The sequence below is a fragment of the Ambystoma mexicanum genome, chromosome 2q, assembly GCF_040938575.1.
Source record: "Ambystoma mexicanum isolate Mex_15411 chromosome 2q, UKY_AmexF1_1, whole genome shotgun sequence".
NCBI classification, from domain to species: domain Eukaryota; kingdom Metazoa; phylum Chordata; class Amphibia; order Caudata; family Ambystomatidae; genus Ambystoma; species Ambystoma mexicanum.
The window spans coordinates 960,538,960-960,559,207 of record NC_090924.1 but is presented as its reverse complement, the minus strand read 5'-3'; the positions used below and the strand labels follow the sequence as shown (position 1 = coordinate 960,559,207).

Here is a 20,248-nt window from a genome sequence, read left to right as displayed (position 1 = left end):
TAATCCTAAAGAATTCATTCCTTATTGCCCTATCAGGGAACTTCAGAAGATAGTGGGAGAGGCAACCCATTTTTTTCCCTCAGAAGAAATGGATTTACACGGGCTGACTCCCTTACCTTTGCGATTGTTTCTATCCAATCGCATGTTTCAAGCTTTTCCTTTACCTTCACTGGATTTGTTATAAGGGTGTCAACCTCCAAATCAACCTTCTCCAACAATGCCTTCACTCTTCCCTCTAAAGTGAACACCACATGTGATCTTGATTGTTCCAGATGATTTCTAATGTCTCAATAAAGCGAAGAGCTCTTCCCAGTTATGACCTCCCTATAAAGTGAAGCCAACTTCCAGTTTGCCATACATTCTAATGACTTAAGGCTCAGCTCAAATCATAGGCTCCATCCCGGATTACAGGAAGGCAGACCCAGATACTTTTCCCAGATTCTCCCCTCTACTGCACTCCAGTCTGAGGACCAAAGAAAAGGCTTTGCCTCCAAACCATAAAGAATTACGGGCACCGCTTTTGCTAGATAGAATTTTATCAGCGGTAAAACTGAAAATGTGCAATATTTTGCATTTAGCTTGAGCATTTGTGAGGCTATTTGGGAGGCTTTTTTGCCACATCTGTTTCCACTTAATGGAGCACTGGATAGGCCTAGATACTTTACCTCCTCGACCCTTTGGATCTCTTGACCCCTCAGAACCCAATTTGAAAAGTGGATCTTCCTCTGCGGATGTTTGAAAACTACAATTCTTGATTTGAGGGGGTTAATGGTGAGATAATTTAATTCTGCATATTCACCTAACTTTGACAACAGACATTGCAGACCTATCGCCGTTCTATCCAGCAGAACAATGTCGTCTGCATAGGCCAGCCAATGGACCTTCTTTCCATTTATGTCTGGGCTGGCCAATGCAGACGACTCCAGGAAAACACCCATGTCTGCCAAGAAGAGGTTAAAAAATAACGGGGCCCCCAGGCAACCCTGCCTAACCCCCCCCTCCACCCTAATGAACTCTGATAAATGGCCCTGTTTATCCAGCCTAACTCTTATGGAAGTGTCTCTATGCAGTTCCACCAATATGGCCAACAACGAATCTGGCATGCCCCAGCTCTTCAGCTTGTTCCAGAGCAAAGTTCTAGTAACCTGGTCGAATGCTTTGGACAGATCGACCCTCGTTCCATACAATGGCAGTGCCCCCTTGGTCATCATATTTTCACTAGTTATATTCAAAACTAAGCCATTTAGGGCTGTTGACAAGCCTTTTCTAAAGCCTGTCTGGTAGACAGGATCATCTGCCGATCAACCCAGGCTGAGATTTCATTTAGTAAAAGCCTCATAAAGATTTTACTCTCGATATCGAGCAGAGCAATTGAGCGATAGTAGGCTGCTGCTTGGCAATCACCACCCTTAAAGAGAGGTATTATCAGGGCTGTTTTGCAGGAAGAAGGAAAGGCATGGGGCACAGCTTTCCAAAATCTCTTCGAAGAGACGACATAATATCCGGGACCATAACACAGGCTCACTTTTAAGAATTTGATAAGTGAGACTGTTTGGGCCCGCTGCCTTAGAAGTAGATGATTTAAGAATCATATCCTTTATGTCCCCCTTGTTGAAGGTTAATATCCAAGGACCATTTGAGCTGTAGCTAGGGCTAGTCCACCCTGGATCTCTGAAAATTTCAGTAAAATTCTCCACCCACCCAGCCTCAGGGACTAGGTTACAGAGGGAGCTATTGTTGCCCAATTCTAACTGGCCAACTATTGACCAGAAGTTCCTAGTGGTATTTTCTCTCAGGTGCTCTAACATGTATTCCCCATCTCTTTGCATCCTGGAGACTCTATGGTTTCTCGACCATAAGAAGTAGTTGATTTTAGTCATTTTAACTTCTGCTGTGTACTCTGCTGCACCCAATCCGGCTGATTTTAACTTATGTAGAGCACTTCTCAGTTCTCTTCCCCTTTTCTGTGTCTCCTCATCAGAACAATGCAAATGCATTTGCATATGTCTTCCCCTAGGAATACTGGGGGCTCAGGAGACCCAGATAAAGTGTTTGAAATTGGCGGGATGCCACTACGTCTCCCAAATGAATTTAGGAACTTTTTTAGCTGGGCATTCAATTTTGAACCTACTCCTTGATATTTCATCAGTCTTATTTTACCTTTCAATCCCACTAAAGCTTGTTGATCTAAACCCGATTATGAGGTGGCAAGATTGGAGAATGATAACTTCAATCTGCAATGATCACTACCACCTCCATGTTTTATCACCAAGGAAGAAGGGAATGAAAAGAGGGATTTGGACAGAAAGATATAATCGAAGGCTGATGATGAGTTCCCTCTATGCCAAGTAATAGGGGGATCCCCCTTGCCCTCTGCACTCCCGATAACCATACTCAAATCCCAGGATTTCAAAAAACTCAACCAAATGTTCCCGTTCTTTCATGAATGGGTGGATTCTCTAAACCTCTCTCTAAACCTCTCTCTATATATACACGCTCAGTGTTTAAGTTCCCAGCTAAAACAATGTGAGACCCACCAGGTTCCATTTTAATTTTTTCCAATAATGAAGCTAAAGTCGCCAGGAATTGGAGAAGCTCTGAGCATGAGGGATTCCAGTATATGTTGACAATTGTCCACGACAAACCTGTAGGCTCACCCTTTAGGAATATTCTACAGGTCTGATAGTTTGTTATACCTAGAATTGAGAGTACATTTTTAGTGGGAGAATGCATTGTGAATTCCCTAGGAGAGTGATACAGGTTAACATTGACAATACATCTTAATAATAACAGTTCCATCCTAATGAGGAACCCTCTAGATGTGGCTCAAAGGCTAAACTAACAGTTTCCCAGGCCAACATCCACAATTACATCAAAGTCTGACGCATGCTAATAATCAGAGGGGGTAACTAGGAGTGAGGCATTAGCTAGCATTCAGAATCCTGTCTAGTTGTTAAGCTGGTTAGTGTTAACATCCTGGCCTGATATGTTTTAAATGGTAAGTAGAGTAGCAGGGCTTCTAGAGTGCAGTGATTTATGTACTCCCGCCCGGGCCATAGCTGCTGGTTGACGGCAGGCCACTGGCTTCCCCTGCTGACACCTGCAGACTCAACCTGGAGTCCCCATTGTAGGAACTGCCCTTTACCTCAGGGGCTGCCGGGCAGAGGGCTGCCCAGGTCAGGTCCAGGATAAAGGGGGGTGGGCCAATAAGGGCCTGGGGAAGGGTGCGGGAGGTGGAACTCTGATGGGGAAACTGCAACGGGAGTTGGGAGGGCGTGAGGGACGCGCTGGGGGTAAGGAGCACCATGATGGTAGAAAGGGGGGCAGGGGCACCAAGATCACGCCGTCTTTTCCAATGGATGTCCAGGTGAGAACCTTCAGAACCATTTTTCAGCCTTAAAGGATCCTCAAGGAACTGAGGGAGTTCTGCTCAAGGGGTGCTAAACTCCTTCTTTTAAAGGCACATGTCCTTAGGTGATTGGTCTAAAGCTAGCCTGCTTTAGGGGACCAATCCCTGCTCCTGGCTGGAGTGTACATTGTCCTGTTGATCTTGTACCCAGAGTGCTTCGCTCAAGAGGAAGTGGAGAAGACAGAAAAGGGAGATTGAGAAACAAGATGGTTGAACACCAGGCACACGGAAGATGTGCTCAACACTGCTGATATCACCCTCTCTAACCCTCTCACTACTCTTCTCTACTGGTCTGACCACTCTCTCCTCTCCTCCCATCTGGAGCTCCTGGGATCCCCGGCTAAGCCTCTGCCTGAACTGGCAGTTTTCTTCTCTGTCATTCGAATGATGAAGCAAGTGTCAGTAGCTGCTTTTGCTGCCTCCTTCACTTCCCCCACCACTCCAACTATTCACTCACACACTGATTCAGCTCTTGCTAACCTTCACCTCTCCATCTCCAACACTCTTGACTTCCTTGCCCCTGCCATGATGATCCGTTTGAAGTATGCTTCCAAGTGCAATAGTTGGTATGATTCTAGTTTAGACTAGCTGAAATGCAAATTCAAACTTATAGAACGAAAGTGTCTGGCTTCTAGCACATCCTCTGACAAACTGGCCTGTCGCCTGCTCCAAACGCAATACAGACTCTCTATCTGCTTCAAGAAACAGGCCCATATCCAATCCTGCATCTCTGGGGCCACAAACAACACGGCTGAACTTTTGCAAAATCTGCAGGGAACTTGCCAATTCTATTGCAATCTCCACTTCTCCTCTTCCCTCTCAGTCCCTCTGTATTGTGCTGGCCACTCATTTCACAACCAAAGCTCAGGATATCCTGTCCTCTCTCCCTTTTCTGCTACTCCCTCCCCCTCCTGCATGCAGTCCTCCTCGTGCCCCCCATCTCCCTACCCCTTATTCTCCTCCTTCTTACCCATAGCACCGGATGAGGTCACCAAGACAGTCTGCTCTATGAATGTCTCCTCCAAAAAGGTTCTTCCCTGCTCCTCTAGAACTATCAAGAACAAGATTGCCTCTCTCGCTCCCTCCTTGGCTGAGTTCTGTAACCACTCTTTTGCCACTGGCTCATTCCCTTTACCCCTCAAGCACTCCCTTGTGCACCCCCTTCTAAAAAAGGCAACTTTGGACCCTTGCTGTCTGGCTATCTACAGCCCTCTCTCCACTGCCCCCTTCATGGGTGAACTCCTGTAGAAGTTGGTTATCTCCCAACTAATCCATCACACGTTATCTGTTGACTGCCTTCATGACCACCAGTCTGGCTTCAGAGCAGCCGGAGGCACAGAAACTGCTCTCCTGAACACCTGTGATGACTTGCTCTCAAATCTCGACTCCAACACTGCTTCCGCCCCTATTCTCCCTGACCTGTCCTCTTTCCGCCCCTATTCTCCCCGACCTGTCCTCTGCCTCTAACATTATCAATCATTCCATCCTCATAAATTGGCTCAGTGATACCCTCGGCATCATGGATCGCGCACTGGATTGGTTAACCTCTTTCCTTTCGAATCGGCCTTCCCAAGTTCAACTGGGCCCCTTTCTCTCCTCCATCTCACTCTCGACTTGTGGCATCCCTCAAGGCTCTTTCCTCTCACTGTGGCTTTTCAACATTTATCTTGCCCCTCATGTCCACTTGATCTCCACCTTCTCTCCTCATTTCCAGTGTTATGTTCATGGCACAAAGCTCTCCTTTAAGCTTCCTTCTTCTTCCTCCTCCCTTTCCTCTCTCATTCCAGACTGACTGATATTCAGGCATGGTGTGCTGCTAATGATCTCTGCCTTAACGTCAGTAAGACTGGGATCCATCTCATTGGGACTTCTACTTCCTCCTTCAGTCCTACACTCTGACCGTCCTCCTTGGGACCCCTTACCCTCACCCCTGTGTGAGGCTAAACATGTGGGTGTCATCTTCGACTATGCCCTCTCCTTCTCACCTCATATCGGTCACCTTGCCAAGAAGGTCCACTATCAGTTTCTCCTCCTCAGAGGAATTCTCCCTTTCCCCAGAAACTCAATGTCTCCAGAGCTCTGGTTCTCTCAAGGCTTGATTACTGCAACAGCCTCTTCCTTAATCTGCCTCTTTCCTCACTTCGCCCTCTTAAACTTATCCAGAATAGGACTGCTAGACTTATCCTTGGCCTCAAGCCCAGAGACCAGATCTTTCCAGCCGTAAACTCTCTCCACTGACTCTCAGCTGTTTGCAAGGATCAAATTCAAGACCCGCTGCATTATCCACAAGGCTTTCTGGTGCCTGGGACCTCGCTATATTCAACTCCCTCTCCCTAACTACCTCCGGCTAGAGTTCTTCAGTCCTCTATGATATGATATGGCATTTGTAACGCGCCTATACACAAGGCGCCACAACTCTCTGTAGATCAGACATTTCTCCAAGCACAGTGTGAGGGTAGATCTCTCTCTTTGGTAGGAGCTTACCTCTGGAATGTCCTCCCTGCCCCTTTCTGACTTGAGCCGGATCTCCTTACGTTCTGGAAGCTTCTCAAGACCTTCCCTTTCTCCTCCTCCTTCCATCTCCCGCTCCCCTGCAAGTCTCCTCCTGCTGCTACAACTGGATGCCTGTGTCCCTTATGAGTCTCGCTGGGGTCAGGCCCTCCTGGTTCCCGTATTCCCTTCTCACACCTTCCTACCAGCACTTGCCCTTGGGCACCCTTCCCCGACTAGCCTTCCTAGGCTGGTCCCCCCTCACTATTGACGCCTACCCCTTGGTCCTCCAGCATTTGCCCTCTTGGACACCCCTACGCACTTGCCTAGCCCCTTGCGCCCCCACCCTCCAGCACTTCTTTCCTCTTCATCCTCTCTCCACCCCATCCCTTGTCCTCACCTGCACCCTCCCATGGAACTTCTTGATAATACAGTTACACGATCCGAATGTCCAAGGCCTAGTATGACTGTTATTGTTGTTTTTCCTCCCCCCCCATCCTTTTTCTTGTCTTGTGGCGCCTGGAAACACTTTCTGCTGTATAGGCGCCATACAAATGCTCAATAAATATATAAAATAAAGGCTTCTTCCAGTGTCCAGAACACTCTTGCCTATCCTGCTTCCACTCCCTTCCCTCCTACTGGCAGCAAAGAATTCTGGATATGAGCACAGTGGTGTGAGGCTACTCCTCCTGAATGGGTGTGATCCTTTGATTCTTGGGCCCAGGACATCTGCCTGCTGTGCAGCTTTCTCTGGGGAAGGGGTTACCAGCCCTCACAAAGAGAATCAAAGAGAGGCTGGGTCCTCTTGGTTTATATTCTGCTGTGTGGCTGTATCGGCGCGTCTGACCCGATACACATCCCCTTCCACAGTAGAGCTGACTCACTGCAGCTGACACATGTGCAATATCAATTGGGATGTGGCAGCCATGATCATAAGTATCGCCATGCACTATGCCTGAACTCAGGCATACCTTACTCTTAGAGCTGACCCTGCTACCAGCATGGGGTACACATGATCGTCGTAGCAGATTAGCCCTTTGGAGAAGGAATCACCCACATAATTTTATGTACTAAAAATAAAAAAATCCAGGCGCTGGACCGTGGAAAGAGTGTAATTCCTCACAGGTGCTATAAGCAATAAAATAAAAATAAATAACCGTACCGTATGTGTAAATGATTCCCATGCCATAAACATTTCATGCCGTTGCAAACTGATAATGAAGAGGTATTTTGAAAAAAAGTGGCATTGACTTCATTAGTAATACAACAGTAGTGGTAAAATCAGGAAGTGATACCTTTACCATCTGTTTTTATCAAACTTGCTGTTTATATGGTTGTAAAGCTATAAAAGAAAACCTGCCTGCTTGTGTATAGCAAGATTACCTAGAACTTCACAATGTCGAAGGAGCCACTGTTATCACTGGTGGTAATGTTAATTACATTTGGTAGTATTACCACTACTAATGCCCAAACACACTCCTAATGAGGCCTCAATGTTTCAATCATTTCTGCCATACTTATAATGAGGTCCTTAATTTGTTCAGTGTTACTGAAAGTATTGCAAGTGACATCACATATGGCCAAAGATGAGTACACACATTTCCTCGAGATTCCCCCTACATCACATACATATATTGAGATGCAAAATAATTCTCTGTAGGCGAGCAGTATGTAACATACGTAGTCATTTTCCAAATGCACTGAAGCCTTGTAATAAGGAAACAATTGCTGTTGTATTATTCATTGCAGATAATCAATAAGGAATTTCTAATTTCATGCCTGATTTGATCTTATTTGTGAATTAAATGTGTCAACCAAAAGTATTATTAGATTCTGTGTAAATTGAATGTCTTTATTTTATGGTGTTTTATGTGTATACATTTTATTTAATCTTTAATTTTATAACAGTTGTAAGGATGATTATCTCATTACAATATTGTATTTTCTGTTTCCCTTATATGACTAATTATGGCTCTTTCTTTGCATTTTTTTTAGCCTTGCTATCTACTATCTGAATGCTGTTTCAAAAGCATTTGAGCAGGCAAATTTGGATCTTAGGAAGAAAATGCAGATGGTAGGTTTCATATTAAGTAAGTCATTGTATGGTTGTTTATAATGCACCGATGCAACTGGACGGTTGATCTGTGGTACTCGGTTAACCAATTGCTGCCGAAAAGAAAACATATATCATAGTTAAGAAGACACCACACTATAGTTAATGTGAGTGACATGAGCCATATGAAATCCAAAAATTCTATTGCTAATAACCTTTCACTTGCATGATGGATTTGGCTGAAAGGTTTGTGATGCCCACCCTCCAAACCCTCCCCCCCCGACAGGAAATCATGGGAAACATTCTTAAAAAATGAAAACAAAAGAAAAGCAAAAAAAAACATTGTTTTCGGCCTACTCCCATTCATTTTCCCTTTGAGAAAAAGTCCACATTTTATCAAGCCAAAGCGCAAAAACCACAATTGGACCAAAAAAGGAACAACTTTCCTTGACAGGTATGGGGTCATTCCGTTCAGTATTATTTTAAATATTTGACAGGGAAGGCGGTGCCCCATTCTCCCAAAAATATAGCTATATCTCACCTGATGCTTTGCAGCAGAGAGGCTTTTCAGAAATGCAAACCGACTTTTTTTGTTGCTTGATGCAAGCGATTACCACAGTTATATCTGGGTAATGCAAAAGCAAAAGTGAAAAAAAAGTTATTTGGAGACGGAAAAGGCTGTAATCACATCAGGCTAGAGGTGGAAAGAGGACAGTTGGGAAGCCAGTTACAGTTCAGAGGTGTTCACATTATCAGGAGAATACCATGGTAATCTCACGAGATTGCTGAGGTAATAACACAAGACATGTTTGATATGATATGATAGGTTATTTATAACGCACTTAATATGCAGAGGTTTCTTAGTGCGGACCCGGGGATCGAACCTGTGGTGCACCGTGTCGTCTTGCTTCCAAGGTGAGAACGTTGCTACTGAGCTATCCTCCTGAGTCCTTGGAAATGAAAATGCTTCACGTGAAGCAAAGAGAGAAAGGGAGTAATGGGAAGGGTTCAGGGAGGTAAAAATCAACTGAGGTGGATAGAGGGACCTGGGCAAAAGGAAAGAGGCACATGGGGAGCACCTATGAGGACTTTTTATTTTTCTAGCTTATTACGTTCATTGGCGCGTGATTACTGCAAGAATACTGCAGTAATTATCGAGGAAATGGAAACTGAGGAGGAAAAGAAATAAGGAGGGAGACATCTGTTGTGATCACATCTACTAGGCAGGGGGGAGTGGACCTTTGTGCCAGTGACCCTCGTCAGTGGGCCCCAAAGAAACCTATTAATGCAACATGTGCATCAGCCATGGTCGAAGACCATGCCAAGAATCCTTATGTATTAAAATCTACAGTGGGCATAGCCAAAGACTGTGCTCACTAGTCAGGGCCAAGGGCCATGGCTAGTGGCTCCTAAGGAAACCTATGGGTGGCCGATGTACAGTAGCCATGGCCGCACTACCCATGGCCAAAGGCCATGACGAGTGGGCCCAAAAGAACCCTATTGGTACACATGTACAGTGGTAGGGCCAAAGTTCATGGCCATTCATGGCTAGTGGCCCTTGAATAAACTATGGTTTAACAAAACCCTTGAAATTCATTGGAAAAACTTTAGTTAAGGGACAGTTAAGGTGAGCACATACATAACAAAAGGGATTCATAATGACAATCCTGTAGTTCCTTCTCCCTTTCCATGCTGGCCATAAAAAGATCAAATAAATTAAAAAGATTTAAAAAAGGTAAAAAATGAAAATGGCTGCCATGGAACGGAGTGAAGGGACTACATGTCGTCCCTTCTCCCTTTCCATGGCGGTCAGCCGCAGATCGGACATGATCAGCGATGCACATGGCCCCAGCAGGTAAGTATTTGGTGGGGCTGGTAATAACTAGGCGAGCGCTAATCAGATTGATTGTGACAATCGGATTGTCCCTCAAGGGGTACTAAACATATGTATAATAGGTACCAATATGGTTTAAAGATCTTCTTTGTTCCCAGTGCTCACTGAGAGTGCTGAGCGACAATAATTTTGCCTTTTGCTGAACTGTATCCTAGCATTTGTAGTCTCCGAGTCAAGATGGGGGGAATAATGCCAGAGACCGTTCCCACTGTATTTTTTAAATCACTACCAGGCCACACGCCATGGCCTTTGGCTGTGCCCACTCTATATTTTAAAACACTTGCATGTTCCCATTGATCTTCCCTAGAATAATATTACCCTCAAAATGCCATTTTCTATGACATTGTGGTTCCCTTTTCTTCTAATAGATATGTCCTCTTGGGCCTTGCAACAGGAACGCACCGAGTTTAGATGTTCCTGAGTTCCCCAATGCAGTGAATTTCAGAGGTTTTGTGATGATAAGTTTCTTACCTTAACTGATCATTAACTAAAGATTTTTAGTTGAATGCGAAAGGGTTTGGTTATAACATAGATTTTTCCCGTACCACCTTTTTAACAGTGGTATTGTCATGTACCAAAGATTGCAGGCTTTGAGAACTCACAATGTTTTTAGGCAATGACCAGTGAAATTAAATTATTTGCCGGTCTCTTGGCCACTGTTGTGCTACATCTCACGACCCCAACTAACCGTTTTTAAGATGCACAGAAAAGGGAAACAAATGACCGGCTGCAAGACTACCATATGCCCAGGTACTTTTGCCCCCCATTGCGAAAAACAAAAGCTGGCACCCATCAATATACGCACAGTAAGTGAACATATATCTTTAAGTGAAATAAACAAATGTAGTTCAATTGACCTTCCCCTTAGAAGAAAGTGTGAAAGACAAAATAGCATTGAACTTTTAAGAAAAGTAATGAACACCAGCGAAATAACCTAAGAAAGGAACGTTATAGTTACCTTGCACTAATAACGACCAAGCCATATTATGGTTACAAGTAAATCCAAAAAACCCCAGAAATTCATGAGTTATGGTAAACTCAGCAAACATAAGTCGTGCTATCACTGTGCACTGTTAAGACTAACACCCATGACATCAAAGATGACATCACAAATGTCATTGATGACATCACTGATGACATCACATGTCTGGCCCCCAATTATTCTTCTTCACTGACATGTGTAGGCCAGATGATTTTCTTCACTGACAGTCAGGAACTAAAAATTCACAAGGTGGTGATGGTTCACGGTAGTGGCTTGAGTTATGTTTGCTAAGCTTACCATAACTCGTGAATTTCTGGGTTTTTTCTGTTTTACTTGTAACCATAATATGGATAGGTTGTTATTAGTGCAAGGTAACTATAACATCCCTTTAACAAAGTTTTTGCACTGAATTTGTTAGGTTTTTATTAGGGCATGTCGGGTGTCTTGACCCACATTTGAATTATTAGGCTACAACATTTGGTGCTGTGGGCTTAGAAAATCCAAGATGGCCGAAAAGCCCACATTGCGCCAGAATCGAGGAAAACCATGCAGTTTTTGCGCACACCAAAATGGTTGCCTAACCTGCCACCCACCAGTGCGAGCGTGATGGGCCAAAAGCGCCATGAGTGAAACGTGGTGCCAAAGGAAAAACAGCAGTGCCTGTTAGCTCAAAAAGCGCTTTGAAATCACCTTTGTTTCTCTGAAATGCAAGCTAAAAATGCCTATTTTAAATATTGCAAGATATTCAAAAATCTCACTGAACACCAGCAGACATTTGCAGAATGTACTCTTGTGTGCATACAAAATCTGGAAAGATGAAGAGCCCAAAACAATGTTTATAACAAAACTGGCTGAGCTGTGGATGTCAGCAGCTTAACTGAAATTGGATTTGAAACCACTAAAATCAAAATGTTTAAAATAAATGAGTGACCTACTTTTGAGTGTCACATAGGTTGCAACTGTTTAAAGGTCATAGTTTTGAACTTAGAATCAGCGTTCTAGCTGCATGTGTAAAAATTGTAAGTTTGATTTGAATGAAGAAAACTGGAACAAAAGTGACATTTTGCTGAAGCCTGGCTTGAAGAGATTGAATTCTGCCCGGCAACTACCCCCGACAGGAGTTGAAACTTGCCCAGCAACTGCATTTGCAGGCCTGGCTGCCTTCTGCTGTCCCCACCAAAAGGAGACTACACCTCTCTGATTGAATCAGAGGAGGAGCACCTGGGAGCAGGGAAACAGAACAATGAGCTTTCCTTGGCTCAGGCAAATGTTAAATTAGGGGGGGGGGTCGTAAGTGGCTTTGTCTTGGAAGAAACTGGGAGGAGCAGTGCCTCTGTGAGCAACCTGAGTTGGAGGAAGTGGACAAACCAGAAATTCCACCATGTGCTTTGGGAAACCACACCCCTGTGGGCCAGAGCATAATTTTAAAAAGATGGATAATTCATAGTATGGACTTGTCAAAATTATATAATTAATATCATTATTCTTGTGATTTTTCTGTGTACATTTTAAGAGGTGTTAGGACTCTGTGGTATGTTCTGGAGGTTTGTGGCGGAAAATAAGGTATTACTCCGAATGTCTGTATGTTAAAAATCTGACACTTTTATCATCTGATGCCCATATTCCTTGCGCATGTTTGTGTAAATTCTGGAAAAGTTTAGAGGTTGTGTTCTTGATGAAAAGGGCAGAATTCGGTCATAAGTGGACACGACATCTTCCAAAGACAGGGATCCGATGGTTTGGTGCTACAGAAAATATGTTAACTGGACATATAATATTAGAAAAATGGTACATAGATAAATATGTATTTGGATCAAAAATAGATTTGTGTGCAAATTGACAAGGGGAGTGTTCTTTCTGTATGCCATAAAATTGATGCCTGATGACACTCCATTCAGTTCCCCAATCAAGGGAGAGAGGAGGACTTGGCCAATGATAAGTTGTGAGGGGCAGGCTTAGTTATGCACACGCACACACCCATTTTCAAAACACATAAAAAGGGACTGCTTTGGACAGGCAAGACACTCACTTTCCATTTTCTTGCGAAGCATTTTGCCGGACCAGACAATATCCAGAAGGACCATCTCCAGAACTGAGAAAACCAGACTCCAGATTTCAGAACTTGCAGCAGAGAGGCCTAGTCCAAAAGCTGGATCCTTTTCAGAGGCCTCAGCATCCAGCAAACCCAACCAAACTATTCAACAGCCGGGCAAGCTGTTTGATTCTGGCCTAGAACCCTGTGCCAGAAACACGCAGAAAGTTGAGCTGTATCCAGAACCAGAGACCAGACCGCTGTGCAGTGCCAAGAACTTTTGCCAGAACCAGAGACCAGACCGCTGTGAAGTGCCTCTAGCAGACCCAGACCAGATCGCTGTGAGCAGAACCAGTACCAAAGAGAGCAGACCTGACCAGACCCTGACGGCCTATTTCAAATTTATAGTGTGAGTACTCATCTAGAACTGTGCCAGAACCAATCTCTTAGTCTAAAATAATCTGATTCAAACCATTTTAACCTGTCCAGAACTGAATCGTGTGTTCATTCTGTCATTTCAAAGCTGTAAAAGTGTCATTTTGTCATTCTCAAGTTTACTTTAATTTCAAAAAACCACCTTCACAAAATCTACTCCTCATAGTTTTTCTGTAATCGCGCTCGACGCACTCGGAAAAAGTGCTGCAATATGCGATTTGGCTCAAATTTCTTCACCTGTCAAAATAGCCGCTTTTGCTTGAATTGCTAAAATTCGTTTTCAACCTACTAATCCCTCATTGAGTATTGCCAGTGTGACTTGAACTCATCTTAAATAGCTATCACCTATCCTGAACCTCCTACAGGGAATTAAAATAATTTTTAGCATATTTTTCCCTTCTTTGCATACCAAATTTAAAAGTACTTTTGCCTGTGTTTAAAACCATCCCTGTTTCTCTAAGCTTGCTAGGGGGGAACTGAAATTCGTATTGTATTGTGATTGTATACCTGAAAACTGGGTGCTTTACTTCCATCTCCTTATATTGCATAGGAGGGAGTGAATTGCCACAAGGGGAAAAGTGAACATATTATCGCTTGTGAAACCCCATCAGTTTATTTCTGTACTGCAATGTTATTCATCATTGCATTACCTTGAAATCATAAAAGTATTCTCAGCTACCTTATCCTCCCTATACTAACTCCTAAGTAATTAAATCAGTGTGCTAGTGTAACTTCATCCATTGTTGATCACTGCCATATGCCTAAGTGTGCTATCAAATATTAATTTATTCATAAAAGTGTGATATATATATATATTGTTTACTTTCTCAATAAACCTTTTAAATTGCAAAACAAACCTACTTCTTGCCTCAGTGAGGTCAGGGGGATTCAAAGAGAGGGGCGTTATATAAGGGTTTATCATCCAGATTATAACTTGTCATAAAAATATATAAATAAGGGCTTCCCTTGGGCATCCCAGACGAGGCACTGACTTAGTGTGATTGCTGAATTGAAGTCACTTAACAGGCAACTGAACCATAACGTCCCTTTTACATTGTTTTTTCACTGATTTTGATAGGTTTTATTAGCGCAACTTAACCATAACGTCCCTTTAACAGTTTTTTCACAGACTTATATAAACATTCAAACCTCCAATGTGGAAGGGTATTTTGTTCTTGCTGAAGATTTACACATACTGTCCAGATGACTCTCGAGTATTTAACACTCCATGAACAATATTGACATGTAGTTATGTAAAGTTAATACAACGCACCGTAATAGGCGATTTTGAAAATTAATTGAATGGCTGCATACAAAGTCTTACGAAATTGGTAATGAAATATAGTGAAAATGGCCCTTTGTTAAGTGTGTACAAAATGTATTATGGTAAAACACCAATCGGCTTCAGTGGTAAGGGACGCCCAAGAGCAAAACCTAGCTAAAATGGCCGACAATAATTTTAGGACAAACCAGTACTCTTTCTGTTTTTAACTGCATGACACACCATGTATTTTAATCTGCACGGCTGTGAGGATTAGTTGTTGTGATCAAGCGGTAAGGTTGCCGCAAAACGGATGGTTTTTTATGTATTGCTATGATGTGTTCCACAATTGAAAAATAAAGGAAGTATGATGTATGGATCGGTGCCCTGATGGTTATTGAAAACTACGACGGAGAGTGCTCCTCACCGACTGATGGTGAAATCAGTAATAAGAAAATTTATATATATATATATATATATATATATATATATATATATATATATATATATATATATATATATAAATATATATATTACATGGCCGCGGTAGCGGCCATGTAGTTATGGTTAAGTTGGTGTTTCCATAGGAAGAGCACTTTTTGGGCGGCTTATAACTTCGCTCCCCCTGGACGAATCTTCACCAAACTTTGCAAAAAAAAGTATATGGCCCACTCCGAATTTTTTTGCAAAGTTTGGCGAGGATTCGTCCAGGGGGGGGAAAGTTATAGGGGGGTCCCAAAACTTTTTTTTTCCCATTGACTGAATGGGAAAAAACTTTGCGCACGGCTACAGCCCGAACCGCTGGACGGATTTACACCAAATTTGCGGCAGGAGCGGCAGCCTGGTCCCGAAAGCATGCTTTTGCAAATTTGGTGTAAATCCGTCCAGTAGTTTTTTTAAAAAATGACCAAAATGTAAGGCAAAAAAATGTGTGATATCTGTGTTCGCTTCGCGGACGGACTTCCCTGTTCGCTCCGCGGACAGCACCCCGATTGGCCCATGGCCTTGCGTCATGTCTGCGGACATGTGACGTGTTCGCTGATTGGACGGCGAGGGGCGTGGAGCGCGTCAGATTTTCTGTGGTGCCCGCCATCTTGTATTCACCGTCGACCGCTTACAGCGCACTGAAATGTGGATAAAAAATTGTATTTAGTGCCCGTGTTGGTGTGTAAGAGTGTTTGGGGAGGGTGGGGGAGTATGAGATAGGTTCAATGTTTTGTTTTTTTATGTGCTAGATGTTTTTGTTGCGTTCGATTTGTCCGCGGAGAACACGGCTGTTCTGACATTTTGTAAATATACTAAATGGTGGGGTGTTTAGAGGACGGAGTATGTGTCATTTTTGTTCCCAAGGAAGGTAAAAATGAGCTATGAACACTTGCGGTGTACTTAATTGTTCGTAAATACACAAACTGGGGCTGTCCTCAGGACGCTGTCCGTATTGTAATCTGTCTAGTGGAATGTGTTCTAAGAACACTCGTGCTGTCCCGGAATGTTTGCAATTACACAAAATGGGGGTGTTCTGAGAACGTTGTTTGTATTGTTCGTTGTCAGGGTGAAAGTGTTTTAAGACCACTCCTTTTGTCCGCTAATAGTACAATTTCCTATGGGCGTCAACCGACTTTTTGTCCACTAAAGAAATGATAAATACGGCTGGTGTGCGCCGACATTATGTGATAATCCTATGACTGGCGCTATCGGCCTGGCTGACTTGCTTTTGCGACACTAAATCATATCTCCCGCCCCTAAGCCTGATATTATCAAAGCATTCATATTCCCCGCCTCTCTCCGTGACGTTACAGGGTGCGTCATCAAACGCACCCAGTCCTCTCCAGTCCTAAGTGACTTTACACAGAACCCAGAAGACAACACATATTATGTCACAACACAGCGCGCCACAATTCGGAAAATGAAACAGTGATTTAAAAGCAAACAGCAAGATTGTAAATTTTGTAAAGTACATTTATTTGACATCAAATGTTTAGAGAATATTCATCAATTTGCATTTATCTTTGTTGTCGATCCGCAAAAGTTCATGTTGAGGCACGCGATGTTCCTTTGTGGTACAGAGGGTGTTAGATCAGCTTACAACTCAGTGTGCCACAATTCGGAATAAGAAACTGTGGTTTAAAAGTAAACAGCAGGATTGTACATTTGGTAAAGTACATTTATTTCACATGAAATGTTTAGTGAATATTCAGCGATTTGCTATTGTCTCTGCTGTCGATCAGCAAAAGTTTATTTGGAGCCACGCGTTGTTCCTTTGCGGTCGATAGGCTGTTGGTTTATGATAAAAGCAGTAAATGGTCGCTCTGATAATTGGAAGGTTGCTCCAAAAACGAGCCATTAGACCACCCTATTGGTTGGTATGTTGTTTTTAGCCGCTAGTACTGCGTAAGGGCATATTGGTCCTTGGCGATTGTCCCATAAAATGGTGAGGGTAATGAAGTTGCATATTTGGACCTGCACCTGGCAGTTGAAGACCCCATCCGCTGGAGTCTGTAAATCGTGACATAGGCAAAATGGGGCCACATACCTGTTTTAAAAAACATAAATTAGTCTCACCAGCCGATCTTCATTAAAAATCATCATTTTATTTATTAGGGCGTGAAACTATTTGCTATCGAAGATAGTGCAACGGAGTATGTTAATAATAAAATAATAATATTTTCCCATTCATATAGCGCTAAGAACCGTGAGGTATCTAAGCGGTGCTTATTATTAACCATGGTGTGTGGTGCTCATTTATCGACCACGGAAGGATGAAAGGCTGAATTTGGCCTTGCCGGGATTCGAACTTGCGTTAGCAAGCTGTGCACGGATGTCAAACCGAGCGTTGTACTCGCTGTGCCACTTGACAGGCTACAGTGAAGTGGCACAGCAAGTAGAGCGCTTGACCGCCTATAGACCGGTTAAATTATTTATATTAACCCACCCTGTGTCGTCTGCCTTTTTCAGAGCCCTCTAAACAACAGGGGATCACTTTGGCGGTGATAGTGCGCGGTAGAAAACATTATGCCACTTTCAACGAACAAGTTCAACTTGAGCGGTCTTTAATGCTACGCTATTGTAATTATATTTGGTATAAAATAATCTAAAGGGTTACTTACAGTACAATTGCAATTTCCAGTGTCTTCGAGTGGTGCAGTCCCAAAATATGACTCCGCCTGTGCCAATGATCTTTCGCATAGTGATATAATATATAAAAGTGGTTTCGTTTCATACATTTCATCCTTATCTTCTCTTACGTTTTAGCAACACTCCTCCAAGAGAAGTTTTTCATCACAATCTCTGTCTGTCAAGGTCAAAACACAATACAACCTTATAGTCCGCATCGTGAGCCTCTCCGGGGCCCGAGAAAAAAATGGAAGCAGCTGACCTTCACTGTGAACGAGCATAAATTCTTACTTTGCAACATTCTGTGTAAAGCCATCTGTGAGAAGTTGGTTTTTACACGCCATGTTTGTATATTGTTTGCGTGATATTAAAAAATGTTTGTTTAAGGGATGTTATGGTTCTAAGTACAGCAGAAAGACCCCTGAAAATCGCAAGTTATGGTAAGCTATGAAAAATAACTTGCGCCACCACAGTGCACTGCTAAGACTAACACCCAGGACATCAAAGATGACATCGCAAATGTCATTGATGAAATCACTGATGACATCACATGTGTATGTACTTTTCATGGAATATGTGTACTAGGGATTTTTATTATAATGTTGTGAAAACAGTGTCAAGGATATTGCAATAAATATCATACCGTTATTAGTGCTTTGAACAATGCATTGATATAAATAGCATTGTATTATGGGATTCTATCTAGTATACTGAGCTACTAATGGAGAAACATAGCATTGTGTGCAGAGTACAAGATGAAAGTATAATATTTGTAATGTTAATATGTTGAATAATGAAATGATAATTGTCCTGAAATATTCGAAAATTCACAAAATGGGGGTGTTCTGAGGACATTATTCGTATTGTGTGATTGCTTGGCTGTATGCAATGAGGGAATGGCACAGAGAGTAAAGTGGACGCCGTCCGCGAACACCGCGGCTGTTCGTGGACAGGGCGTGCTACATCCGGGTTTTTCCAGGAAAACCAACATGGAAAGAAGACTGTACGGATCAGCCAATCATATGTCATGGTTGTGGATTTGTGTTGAAAGAGACTGTGTGTGCTGAAGATGGCAGAAGTGGAGAAAGTCAGGGTGTTGGTGCTCGGAGATATATTTGTGCATGGATTACAGCAGTACGCTGAATGCAGGCATGTTGCAAAGAACTTTGATGTGAAAGGAGTGGAGGTGGTGTGGTGCACTGTGCCTGATTGCAATGTACAGGGAATTGTACAAGTTTGTGAGGATATGGCCACGATGAACAGTCTGCATGTGGTAGTTTTGCACAATGGTGCTTTCCATTTGGGCAACGTCAGTGCCCCTACTTTGTTGGCTGATTTCGAACGCTTGGTTCAAGCCGTAATGAAGATCCTTCCAAATGCGAAAGTAATTTTTTCTGTATTACTACCTAGGGCAATATGGGACAATAGTTCAGTTTTTTGTCCTCAGCAAAACATTGCTAGGTGTGTCATCAACCGAGGCATGTGTGCCTTCATGCTTAGAGCTGGTATGTTCTTCTGTAACAATGAGAATATTGATGCCAGTAATGCTGTTAATTTTAAAGAAGATGGCATTTCTTTATCTTTTACGGGAAATGCCTTTCTATTTTGGAATGTAAGGGCTGCTTTGGAGAAGGTTATGTAAAGATTTTAGGAGTAAAGTAAGAAAAAGAACCAAGAAAAAAAATACAAAATAACAGGTGTCTGTCAAGTATCTGTAAAAAAAAAAAAAAAAATGACAGTCCCCACGCTCAGATTTTCGATGTGTCCGCGGACATGGTGGTAGTCCGCGGACATGAAAATAACTACGAGGGGGTTAGTATGTTCTATGTTACATGTATATGAAGTCAGGGATATTATGGTTAAGTTGCGCTACTAAAAACCTATGAAATTCAGTGAAAAAACTTTGTTAAAGGGACGTTATGGTTCAAAGTAAAACCGAAAAACCCCTGGAATTCGGCAGTTATGGTAAGATAAGCAACCATAACTCGCGCCGCCATCGTGCACTGCTAACACTACCACCCAGGACATCAAAGATGACATCACAAATGTCATTGATGACATCACTGATGACATCACATGTGCATTTACCTTTCATGAAAAGTCTGTAGAAGGGATTCTTAGTGTAATGTTAATAAAAAAAGTGTCAAAGATTATTGGAAGATATTAGCACTTGATACACAATATCAAGTGCTAATCAGTGCATTAAGCTATGCATTGATATAAATAGCATTCTATTATTAACTTCAATCCAGTATACTAAGGTACTCACGTGGAAACATAGGCATTGTGTGCAGCATACATGATGGAGGTGCAATATTCATAAGCTTGCCATGTTGAATATTGAAATGATAACTGTTTTCATATTAGAGTTTTGCGTACAGTGAAACTTGTGATAAGTAGGTAATAAAACCCACTTACTACATAATTGCATTATTATACACAAATCACAAAGAGACAACACCACATACAAATATGAATATATACAAGGGAATTGAAGTAGGAAAAAGAAACAGCAATAGTAGCAGAAAGTGTTCATAACCTAACTGATTTCCTTTATGGAGAGAAATGATTGCTCTGT

The 20,248-nt window shown here is 42.6% G+C and overlaps 1 protein-coding gene across 1 annotated transcript in view; it reads left to right on the top strand.

Moving 5' to 3' along the window:
• LOC138568821 (transmembrane channel-like protein 2) overlaps positions 1 to 20,248 on the top strand; it is a 636,652-nt gene that overhangs the window by 502,253 nt on the left and 114,151 nt on the right. The window contains exon 16 of the mRNA XM_069646590.1: positions 7,895 to 7,973. Coding sequence (XP_069502691.1) covers positions 7,895 to 7,973 — 79 coding nt within the window. The remainder of the gene's footprint in view (positions 1 to 7,894; positions 7,974 to 20,248) is intronic.